This window comes from Paramisgurnus dabryanus, chromosome 8 (genome assembly GCF_030506205.2).
Source record: "Paramisgurnus dabryanus chromosome 8, PD_genome_1.1, whole genome shotgun sequence".
NCBI lineage: Eukaryota > Metazoa > Chordata > Actinopteri > Cypriniformes > Cobitidae > Paramisgurnus > Paramisgurnus dabryanus.
In genome coordinates this window covers 16,113,647-16,126,306 of record NC_133344.1, presented here as the reverse complement: position 1 = coordinate 16,126,306, position 12,660 = coordinate 16,113,647, and the positions used below count along the sequence as shown (strand labels likewise).

The 12,660-nt window shown below is 38.0% G+C and overlaps 2 protein-coding genes across 3 annotated transcripts in view; one reads left to right on the top strand and one right to left on the bottom strand.

Annotated features, from left to right (window-relative positions):
• col4a4 (collagen, type IV, alpha 4) overlaps nucleotides 1–12,660 on the bottom strand; it is a 58,568-nt gene that overhangs the window by 40,648 nt on the left and 5,260 nt on the right. The window contains exon 3 of the mRNA XM_065280675.2: nucleotides 4,456–4,498. Within this exon, the coding sequence (XP_065136747.1) occupies nucleotides 4,456–4,498 (43 nt within the window). The remainder of the gene's footprint in view (nucleotides 1–4,455; nucleotides 4,499–12,660) is intronic.
• The window catches only part of col4a3 (collagen, type IV, alpha 3), a 59,797-nt gene continuing 51,988 nt past the window's right edge, over nucleotides 4,852–12,660 (top strand). The window contains exon 1 of one of the 2 annotated variants that reach the window (XM_065280678.1): nucleotides 4,852–5,523. Coding sequence is in view for 1 of the 2 variants with exons in the window: in XM_065280677.2 (XP_065136749.1) it covers nucleotides 8,690–8,770 (81 nt within the window). In the remaining variant the exon portion in view is untranslated. Of the gene's footprint in view, nucleotides 5,524–8,442; nucleotides 8,771–12,660 lie in introns of those variants that run through there. The other variant, XM_065280677.2, reaches the window with a different exon arrangement.

Below are 12,660 nucleotides of genomic sequence, written 5' to 3'. Positions count from 1 at the left end.
CTAAAAGTGGTACCGCCAGACCCTGAGAATGGCTGAATGGATTCCAAAACGGTAAAAATCTAATGTTTAACTATAGGAGAGCTGGAAAATTAGTAGAGCCCGACCGACTTATCGTTTTGCCGATTTTATCGGCCGATATGAGCATGTCGCAGATATATCTGTATCGGCGTATAAGCCGCAGATATGAACGTTCCTTACAGAAAACATTAAATGCTTTTGAAAGATGTAAGTATCTGTTTGTCCTGCAGAGCGCGCCCTATTGGTTGCTAATGGCGACCCAGGTCACTCACTGTAGTGACACCAGCCAACCCCCCTTCACTTCAGTCAGTCCCTCAGTTAAGGTGGTGGCAGTCACGCGGTTTCTTCACAACATTTTACACCTGGTATTTGCACTTTGGTCGATTGGATTTTAAGTGGGCGAGAAAGACACATTCTGGTTTACATTTGGTGTTTTTAATCCGTCTCTTTTGTCCACTTGCGAGTTGTTTAAAACGCAAGCGGAAGAAATGACGCGAGGCGGAGAAAGGATGCGCTTTAACTGACGCGCAGTCTGTGGGAGTACAGCTGCTTGTGCTGTTACTGAACATGCTCATTTCAAAGCAATTGATTAAATAAGCTCGCGCAACTTTAAACCCTCGCTAAATTAAAGAGGCGGAGAGAAGACGCTTTAGTTTTATAAAAGTTTAAAGTCCCGGCAGAACACTGTGGGATCGCGTCATAAAAACGTTGTGCAGTACATTAAACATAAGCCTACATCATTATGTTGTCAGCAAGTCAAGCATTGTTGTCTTAACAGTAAGTTTCTAACTAATTTGTGAAGTACATAACTTACTCTAAAGCTAATAAACAATGACTTTATAAGTTTCCATTTTTTAAAATAAGCCAAATATAACATTATTCTCATCAAAACTGACAATCATTTAAGTTATATGTATTTTGTTTTGTTTGTGTTTTAAAGTTATTTATAATAAGTCAAGTTTACTGTTTTGTGCACTTATATCAGAATCATTTTGGATAATAAAGTTTATTGTTAACTTGTAAAACACACCTGCCTATATTACATATCTTTGTCACGTAATTTTAAGTGTTTGATCACCACATTTGTGAGTGATCATTACAAAAAAAGTATTTATATATAGTATATTCTGTTAATAGTGTATTCTATGTACAGTACTGTAGTATAATATACTGTAGTATATGTGTACTGTACTATAATATGCACATAAAGAATATCGGCCGATATATCGTTATCGGTCTTTTTACTCCCTAATATCTGTATCGGCATCGGCCCCAAAAAATGCATATCGGCCGGGCTCTAAAAATTAGCATATTTTCAAAAAAAGTTGAGTGTCCCTTTAAGAGTTAAGAGGTTCGTCAGACCTCATAGTTAATGACAGTGAATTCACCAATATTTAACCCTGGTGTGTAAAGTTAACTGGTTCGTCAGACCAAATAATTAAAGGCACTCAATGTGTCAAAGCTTAACCCGTAGTTAAAATTAAGTGGTTCGTCAGACCATGCCAAAAGGCAGACAATACGAGACATTTCAAAAGATATCAAACAAGACCAGATTCAGATTCTTTGTGCATGCAGAATGTATAGAGTTTAGGGGTGAGTTTTGGGGTCCTAAGCTTATAGGAGGAAAGGAGGGGAGGGAGCGGCAGACATATGGTGGCGGTTCCTCTTTAGGTGTCCTTGCTGCCCTGGGCACCCAACTGGGCACCCATGTTAAGTTCTTTGGGGAGGGACTATATTTAGTCAAGAGTCTGCCATTAGTTTTACATTACATTCATCTATACACGACAATAATGAAAAAAAAGGTTAACATTAAGAACACTTCAGCTCAATAAGCATGAATTGTGATGAGCAGAACTGTATCACGTTTTGCATCAAACATGGTCAATAAGTGCCAATATAATTCCCCACAACAACCAATGCCTGTAATACATCAGTAAACTATAATAATAGTCTTTCTATATCAAATTACAATATTGGTTATTATGCAGTTATAAAGTGATAAACATTTTTAATGTCTGCTGGATGCACTACTCAATCATGCAATTGTACATGCACAACTAAAACCATTAGCCTGCAGCCTGCATACCTATATCCTTTATGCCGGTGTTGTGTAATCGTATATAAGTGTTTCTTTAACGCTGTCAGTACTCATGACAGCTGTTTCGAAAGCGCTGCGGCCTACAGGAAAGTTAATGGTTTTGAGTGCTGGGTGATGACATCAGCTCTGAAGAGTTAAGACGGTGCATGCTGACTTTTTGACGTGCATAAAACGGCACGCTTCACTCCAAGTCGATCTGATGCTTGAGATTAGGGTGCATGGTACGAGGGTCGCTGCATGACTGAGAGACATCCCTCATTCTCTCACGTTCTCAGTCCCACATGTTACCTGCATAGGAAGTTATCTTTTGGCAATCAAAATCCTGAGTTATATGAGATTCGATTACATTTAGTGTTGGCTAATTTCTGCTGGATTTTGAGTTTACTTTTACTGCCTTAAAGGGTCTATGGGGTCATTCTGCATCTCGTGTTCCCAGCGTTGGGTTGAAAAGGGACAAACCCAGCCCGTCGGGTTGAAATTTAACCTTTGCTGCATTGTTTCAACCCAAAATGCTAGGCTCTTTTAACCCAATGTTGGGTCAAATAGGGTTCATTTAACTTAATCGATTGGGTTCGTCCATTTTTGACCCAAAGCTGGACTGACACTCAACATTTTTTTAAATGTTGGCTGCCGACTTTTTTTTCTTCTCCTACCGCTCTGTCCTTTAAAGGGACTCTCCACTTTTTTTTGAAAGTTTTTCATTTTCCAGCTCCCGTAGAGTTAAACATTTGATTTTTACCGTTTTGGAATCCATTCAGCTGATCTCCGGGTCTGGCGGTATCACTTTTAGCATAGCTTAGCATAATCCATTGAATCTGATTAGACCATTAGCATCACGCTAAAAAATAACCAAAGAGTTTCGATATTTTTCCTATTTAAAACTTGACTCTTCTGTAGTTACATCGTGTACTAAGACCGATGGAAAATTAAACGTTGCGATTTTCAAGGGCGATATGGCTATGAACTATACTCTCAAACTGGCGTAATAATAAAGGACTTTGCTGTCGTACCATGGCTGCAGAACATTTTAAAGCCTGGAAATTAACATTACAGTTGCGCATTTCTATCCAATGCATTCAAGCTATACATTGTAATCTATTTATCAGTATGTGCGTTCCCAGGAAATCAAACCCATCACCTTTGCATTGCCAGCACATGCTTTATCAAATGAGCTATACAGGAACTTTATGCCTTCTGAATTTAACAACGAAAAAACACAACCAGGCCGTATTTTTGCATGTCTGTTCTTCAGTAAAGTTATGCAATGTTATTGATGCACAGGCATTTTAATGGGACACCATGAAGGTGTTAAAATAGTTTTCTCACTCTTTCCCCCATCCATCTGCACTTCCCTCACCTGTGCACCCGCTTCACTCATTTAACAGGATGTATCCCAGACAGCCAATCAGAGACGGCGCAACAGATTCTGGCATTGCCGCTTATTCATTTTTGACCCCGAGCGTGTGTACGTGTGCACGCACCGGTGAGTCTCGGATACCTGAAAGGAAGAACTAAAGGGAATGTAAAGTGTCGAGGAAGTGCAGAAATGCACATTTTTTCGTTCTTTTATGTGTGCGTGAGGAAGCACCTGCTTTGTGACACCCGGTAATTTACGTTGAGGTTTACAACGTCCCCCTGACCCGTTGAACCAGACAACCACAGGCGAACACGCAAACGCTCCCTTACTTTCACTTGTACATTACCTCACTTCTCCTCTGTCCCCAAATCTCATTTTTTAAGCCTTATAGTTGAATTGTTTACATTAGTAAGATGTCTGCATTCCTGACTTTTTGAATAGAAGCAAGGAGGGGCAACGATGCAGACGATGCTCTCTTATCTTTTCAGAGACTGTACCCTGCTATCGGTCTATCTAACCCTCCTCATCTTCTTCCTCTCTTCGGTGCTAGTGAGGGAACGATGGCAATCTGCATGCATCTGCCCTCATAAGAAATCTTCTGTATCCATCTGTGTCTGTGGTTTCTATCAAACAACCACAGCCAGAGAGATGAGGCCTGACAAGAAACTTAATGTGAGGAAGAGACAGACTACAGTATGTACATCATAGCTAACGGACAACAGTCAATGTCATAACCAAAATCTGTCAATTAAATCTGTCAATAACACCACTGTTCACCTGAATCTGTAACCTTGTAAATAGTTTTTGGAGCCCTTATGCCACCGTTGCCCCATTGGATCATCAACAGCCATAACATCAAGTCTAAAAATGAGTGTTTGTCAAAAAATATCTTAAACTCAGCATGAAATTAACACATAGCTGTGGTCAAACTTAGATTTCCATCATAAACCAAAAGCAATACACATTTAAACACAAAACTCACCCCCAAAGTTGTTTGTATCGGCATGTGCGCCAATAAAAGCCACCTGCAGGAAGACAGAATGGGAAAAAAATGAAAAACAGAAATTATGCACAAGAAATATATACACAAATAATGTGTAAATACTTGAAATAATATTTCTTATAGTCATTTTGGCTAAAGAGTGAGGGATAAGCTGGTGTTCAGTGTTATGGGATGCACCTTGGTTGATGCATGGCGTTTGTCTCTACATCATATTTATGCTCTCAGTTGTGTCATTTTCACAGACTTTACTATTAGTGTGTGTTATGTATGAATACAATAGCAATTGTTACTTTAATTCATCAGTAGTGGGTGGAGTCGTGTATTGAGGATGTAGCAGGAGGAAGTGTATTTTGCAATGAGTGTACAAGTGCAATGCGAGCATTAAAATACATTCTTTTGTTCCTGAATTGTTATCCCTTGTTATTCTATAAAGTCCTCTGTCTAACGCAAAAGACATGACAAAGTGGCAACGAAGATGTTTGAAAGAACTTCTGCGTGTGTGAATTGCCGAACAGTAAAGTATTGAAGTGCTGGAAACAGCTGTCTGTGATTAGAGACGGAAAGTCCATATGGCTGGCATTACAGGAAATATCGGACATTTTGAAGACAATGTTGATCAATGGAGCTATTATACTCAGGGATTGGAATATTTCCTGCAAGCAAACTCCATTGATGGTGAGAAGATTGTGCCCACTTCATATCCTTGGTTATTCTTTAAAGTCCTCTGTCTAACACAAAAAGGGAAAGACATGACAAAGTGGCAACGAGGATGTTTGAACAAACTTCGGCGTGTGTGACTTGCCGTACAGAAAAGTATGAAAGTGCTGGAAACAGCTGTCTGTGATTAGACATGGAAAGTCCATATGGCTGGCGTTATAGGAAATATCCTACATTTTGACGAAAATTTTGAACAATGGAGTGAATATACCCAGGAATTTGATTATTTTCTGTGAGCAAACTTCATTGAGGGTGAGAAGATTGTGCCCACTTCAGTGTGATCGGTGCAAAGACTTTCGCTACGCAGTATAGTACAACCCGTAAAACCAGGTAAGAAAACGTATGCACATTGTGGTGGTGCCAAGCGCAATTTTTTTACCTAAACTGTTAGTAATAGTGGAAAGATTCAGATTTTACAAGAGAAATCAGTAAGATGGAGAAATTGTAACCATGTTTGTGGCTGCACTGAAGAAACTTTCCGAACACTGTCAATCCGGTGATCCGGGTCTCAAACTCAAAAACAGGCATGCAGGAAAGGCATTAATCCATTCATAAACATGACTGATGTCTTAACATGAAACGTACCTTGTTGTGAACGAAGTTAAAGTTTGCTCAACCAAACTGGAACATGTAGAATTAAACCAGAAAAATACTGATTTATATAAAAGAGAATAAAGGTGATTAGGGATGCACCAAATTTTTGGCAATCAAAATTATTGAACAAATGAAAAAGTGAAAAAGGCCACATAAATTTTACAGAATAATGATGTATTTGACCACACAGTGAGAGATGCGCAACTGCGTAATAAAACTTCCTAGAACCAGTAAAGTCCTACAATGACAAACAAGCTTATATTAAACAGGAAATAAAATGTTTATTAACAATTAGCTTTTGTTAGCCTGCTTTGCTGAGCGCTTTTTCCTCTGTCATCTTTTGCCAATCTTGCCGCTCTCTCTTTCTCTTCATTTCATCCTCCTTGACTGTACACGCAGGTGTGCGTCCACTGCTCAACATACTGTTCTACTGTATATAAACGTCGTTGCTAGTTTCTTAAGGCAGAGTAATAAATAGGTTATTTACATTTTACGCAGAAATAGAAGATCGGATTAATATCCGTTTAGCCAAAGCTCATTTATGTTGTCGAATGTAAATGGAAGAGTTTTAATAAGTCTGCTAGCTATCTGATCAGAGAAGTAACCAGGTTTAAGGCCTATAATGAATGCTATAATGTAAAAAAATGTCTTTGTTAAATAATGTAAAGTAAATATAGTAAAAACATTCTGGATGTAACTTGCGCAATGGTAAGAAAATTGGCAAAATAAATTAAGAAAAAAAAAAAAAAAATTGTTTATTCGGCCTTCAGGTGAGTTTTTCATTTTATTCGATTTCGGCTTCGGACAAGAATTTTCCTTTCGGTGCATCCCTAATAGGTGATGGCATAACGCGCAGAAAATAAGACTTGTAGACAACACATAATCGCCATTGACAAGTTCAAGATCATCATCCAACCATTCAATTTCAGCAAATAAGTGGCATAGCCCAAAACAGTCAAAATCCATCTCACCTGCTCCCTGTAGTTTCGTGCGCCAACTTGGTCCTACATGAACGCGTAAAATACAACACCAAACGCAGGCGACAGTTAACTCGTAATAAACCCCATGACACCACCTTTCACAGCGCGTTCACTACGCCACACCATTTGCGCTTTATTTCTGAAATAAACATCTGACTCACCATACCCAATTTAATGTACTATAATAAACAATTGGTTATGTCCTAGAGCCTTATAAACAGTGCCTATTTAAGTCTTTGTCAAAAAGAAGAAAATCACTTACAGTAACAAATATAGATCCATATTTACTTTATAACATTGAATAATATGCACTGATATTTTATATTTAATTCTTTAATTTAATCAAACAAATTTCCTAGTGTTGAAGTAGGTGTATCATGGTGTTTCCTGAACAACTTTTATGAACGTTTCTGTGGTTAACATTAGATCTTATTTTACTTCATTAACAGACAGTTAAAATGCTACCTTACATTATGTCTACATCTGTGCAAGTAATATACACAGTGCAGTAATGTAAAGTATTCAGAAATCATGACATTTGGCATGTTGTACAGGGGGTCTCAAACTCAAACTGGCTTGGGGTCTTTTCTTGGGGACATCTTGTTGGAGAGCCGCATTATTTTAACATTAAAAAAACATAATATTTCTGTATATGTACTGCATTTTAATTCTATTATTTTACATATAATAATAATACTTAACAAATATAAACAGTGCATTATACATTATTTTATAACAGTAAGAAAATCTTTTCTTAACCTTATCATGAATAACTTTCTATTATTTGTGTCTATCGTGTCAGATGCTGTGTACCATAAAACATTCAAACATGTTTGACTAAAGCCCTCGAGAAGGGGTTTTAACATTTAAGTGGCATGGCATCTTACGCACAGAAGCCGTGCCACTATGTTTAGTGGCTTGTCGAGTGGCACTTCCAGACTGACACTGAAATAGGTGGCATCTAAAATAACATGACAGAAGTCATTAGGTCATTAATCTTTCATGGTTAAGTTTGACAGTTAAATGAAACCTATGGAATGTCCAAAACAGAATAAAATTATCCAAACGCAAAGTTTTTTTCATTACTACTAAAAAACTGTATCCTACAGAAATAATTTATATTCTAACAAACCCTGTAAGTGTAACAAATCTTTAGCCTTAGAGTTGCAATAGATGTGCAAGGATCTGCGCGCACACTGCGTCGTTAAAGTTAGTTTAACAGAATTACGCATTTACTACGTTTACTAAAGATGTGACACGTAAAAAAAACTATTCTTCGGAGAAAATACGCACAAACAAACACTAAAGCTGCACATCTTTAACTTGTGAAAGAAGTTCATGTTTGCTCAACCAAATTTGAACATGTAGAATTAAACCAGAAAAATACCAACTTATATAAAAGACAATATAGGAGATGGCATAACGCGCAGCAAATAAGACCTGTAGACAACAAATAATCGCCATTGACAAGTTCAAGATCATCATACAAGCATTCAATTACAGCAAATAAGTGCCATACCCTAAAACAGTCAAAATCCATCTCACCTGCTCCCTGTAGTTTCGTGCGCCAACGTGGTCCTACATTAATGCTTAAAATAAAACACCAAACGCAGGCGACGGTTCACTCCGAAAACTTTCACATGAACAAGCACAACTTTCTCAGCGTTGGTAAAGTGATAGATCCACCAGAGATCCCAGCTTTGAATGACGTAATAAACCTCACGACACCACCTATCACAGCGCGTTCACTCACCAACCTCGCAAACAGTCCGCCAGGTTTAAGCTTTATTTCTGAAATGGTTGCGGGGCTGCTAAGGGTATTGGAGGTGGATTTGCATGCAGGACGAATAAAAAAGGTTTGATCCGGAGGTGACAACGGATTGGACCGACACGGGCGAGAAGTGAGTGAGTCCGATATCGATATGAAAATGGCTTCTTGCTTATTGCGAATGATGCTGCTCGGACTTTTCTTGCTCGGACTTCCACCAGCAATGGATGATGGGGTGAGTGTCTAAAATTATAATGTGTCGATGTTTTCCCCTAAATGTTTTTGGACCTCATTTTAACTTAAACACTAAATTGTTTATGTTAAATAAATGTGCAGAGAGGTGAATTAATAATAATTCATAATTCAACTTGCCTACCTTGATTTGTTTAAGCCTTTAGTTTTTTTTACCATAACATTACATAAAAATAATATGGTGAACTGTGTGCTTTTATAAAATCCACTCTATGCGCTTGAAGTCCTCATTCTCTTTGACACTTGTAGTTCAGTGAGGTTCCAGTAGGGTTGCTCTAATAGTGCCTTCCAATAAATTAAAGGGAAAGATCACCCCAAAATAAAAAAATATCAGCATATATTGTGGCATTTCCGGAAATATTAGGAATAGAGGATGATATTAAGGCAAAACACGAAGAAAATGGAACCTTGATGGTGTTTTGGAACAACAAGAGAAGGGGTTAAAGATACTCAGGACGCTGTAAAGAGTTAATGACAATTGTCACACAAAAGGGACTATTCAGATACCAACATCTTTCTTTTGGTATTACTTCAGCTCCTTCGCTTTTCCAGAGGGCTATGGATCAGGTGTTAAGTGGCCTGTCAGGGGTGCAGTGCTACCTAGATCAGGGGTTTTCAAACTTTTTGTGTGTGTGGACCACTATTTGTAATCAAGAATTTTCGCGGACCACCTCATAATACTCATTATAAAATATGTCTACACAAAGTCCTGAATTAATCTGCACATCTAAATAGTCTTACTAGCACTAAAACTATAACTCGTCATCACATCAGTACAACAGGTTTCTTAAAACCACAAAACAGCTGCCACATATTCATACAGCAATCCATTTTGTACGGCACTGAACTTGAATGTCACGGCCGAGCGCCACTGGCCTATTTTAGTAATCACACAATAACTTGACAATTTAATTTAAAATGTATATCAATATTCTTATATCAATATTATTTATATACATATTCTCAGTGTTGGGAAAGTTCACTTTCTACATGAACTACTTCAGTTCACAGTTTACAAATTTTTAAATGAACTAGTTCAGTTCATATTTCAAAATTTTGAACTAGTTCACAGTTCCAAAAATTAACTAATTTATAGTTCTTTTTTTCCCATATTATTAAAAAAAAGATTGCCATTATAGCCCATATAAAACCACAGACAGCAATTATTTCATCAGTTTTAACACTGAAGCTAAATGCGTCAGATTTCATCTTAATATCCAACTTTAAATCCTTATCCAACCAGGGTTTACATTAGCATTGACTGTCTTTTAATTTTTGTATTTGCTTGCACATACCTTAAGAAGGCTAGTCGGGTGGGAGTCGCACCCCGGGCGAGAAGCGCTGCTGCGAGGCATTGCGTGTATGACAACTCTCAGGTATCGCACACCGCACGCGCACGTTAAATAGCGTGAGCTAGTCAAAGTCTATTTCAAGATCCAGAATATGCGTTAGCAGCCTATGTTAATCGTTAACAATTTAAGACAAATATGATGTTATTTAATGTTAAACTATTTGAGTGGCGCGGCAGGAATATCAACTGTTTTGTTTTGATTACTCATGCAGCGTGACTGGTGAACACTGACTGGTGGCGGTGTTGCCAGATTGGGTGTTTTTTCCGCTACACATTAAGGCCTGTTTACAGTAGGGGTTGAACGACTTCAAATTATTTAAAGTCGACTGTTATGACATCAAAGTCGAGTCAACGTCGACTAGTCGTTGATGTCAATCATACAAAACACAAGAGATGGGACTGCTTTGCAACATGCCACAATTTATTAGCAGAACATTAATACAGATGCTGATTATACAGCTTATGTTGCAACTTAAATTAAAAAAATTATACAGCTCATATGTTGCAACTTAACGTAACAATGCAACACTTAGTCCAGTTTTAGAGCATTTTTTAATCGATGCATGTCGGCATAACAATGCTAAAATTATACAGCTCCTATGTTGCAACTTAATGTTAACTAGGGATGGCGAAAACTAAAAATTTTCTTGACCGGCCACCGAGCCTCATTAGCTGGTTTAAAATATGCTACGCTGTTTGAAATAACAGCCATTTCGAGCCGCGCCTGCAATTTCGCAACTCTGTCGCATCTCTCTGCGCTCTGCCTCCGGCTCACAAACAAACACACTTTTTTAAATCCCCTACAGCGCGGAACATGAGTCCCACAAACGCGGCGCTGAATCGGAGGACAAATGGCTGCTTAGTTTCGAAATAGTTTAGGTACAAGGTCGTTTGTGAAGCTCATTTGAAAATTGCCGCGGCTCATTTAAAAAAATGACAGCTCCGAAGAGACTGCGCTTTAGTTTGAGGTAGTGCTGCTAACAATAATAAAGACAGAGGATGATCATCATCACCTTATCTGTTACCACTGAAATGTAGATGTCATGTATTTCCAAATCTAAACCCATCTTATGCGAAAAGTTGCCTAATAGACTGCAACACGATAAAACGGGCACCTTCAGAATGCGTAAAAGACACACCGGCTAAGGCAGGTCTGAAAGCCCTTGTCTGCTCTAGAAATACAGCAAATATATTTAATGCAAATGTATGAGGCATATAGACCTACGTTTTATTCATTTATGATGAGGTGCGTTCTAGTTAACAATGCAATGCAAGTGAACGCGCCGTGCCGGCGCCTTCATGCACGGACCGGTTATTATATTCTCTGCTATATTTGCTTTTTATTTATTAAATACATGCAATTGGTTGATGAAACATGTATTAAAATTAAGATACAATTTATACAAAACGAAATTCATTTAAAAGAAATGCTTTCTACAAAGCAAAACTTAATTAAGTGGTAAAAATAATGTCTGAGGATTTACAGAAACAAATCTTACTCTGCACTTTACTGTTAGCCTAAAAGACATAATGTTAATAATTTGGAACACAACCAGGAGAGACTTTAATTTTAATTATTTTATTGCTGTATTTTATTTACTATTCGAATAAAGGAATTTATCTATTATTAATTTATTTTTAAAAATAGCCTCTAGCATTTACTTTTCGCAAACCTTGTGAGCGTGCGAAACCAAATACAGTGACCTCGCGCCAAATGTTTTTTATTGGTTTATTAAGTACAAACAGGCAAGTTATGAAAAACTGAGTGTGAGGGATTTTTTCACTTCACACAAAAAGATCTTGGAAAGAAATAGATGACTAGCTGTAGTAGCGTTTAGTCCACTGTCTGTGTGATCAACGCGACTAGTCGACCTCAGGCTTAAAGCGTCACGACATTGCATTAAGGTCGACTAGTCGACTAGTCGACTAGTTGGTTCAACCCCTAGTTTACAGTGTGTTTTAGTCGGGTTTTCGCCTGGAAGAATATAGAAATCTGGCACCCTATTGAACGACGTTAAACTGAAAGAGCGTGCAGTTCACAAGCACCAGAATCAACGAGTTCACAGTAACATTCATCAGGCAGTAATACAGTACGTTCAGATCACGTTCAACTTTTGTTCAATGAACTCGTTCAAGCACAACACAGCATATTCTCAAAATATACATATTCTTATTTTGCCTTTACACGGACCACCTGCAGTACCCTCACGGACCACTAGTGGTCCGCGGACCACAGTTTGGGAATGGCCGACCTAGATGACATATAATAAAGCAATAAACCCCGAGAAGCAGTGGGTTACCAGTGCATTTTATAACAGCTAAGTCGCGTCGTGCCTAAAACCCCCTTAGCTGTTATAAAATGCACTGGTAACCCAACGCTTCAAGGGGTTTATTGCGTTTATAAAACGGTTACTTCATATGCATAACGTTAGCGGGATTTTATAAAATTAAACACAAATAAGTTGTAATTATATTAGTACAAATATTACTCTTCCGCCAAACAAAGTAGTTCCTCAGAATCA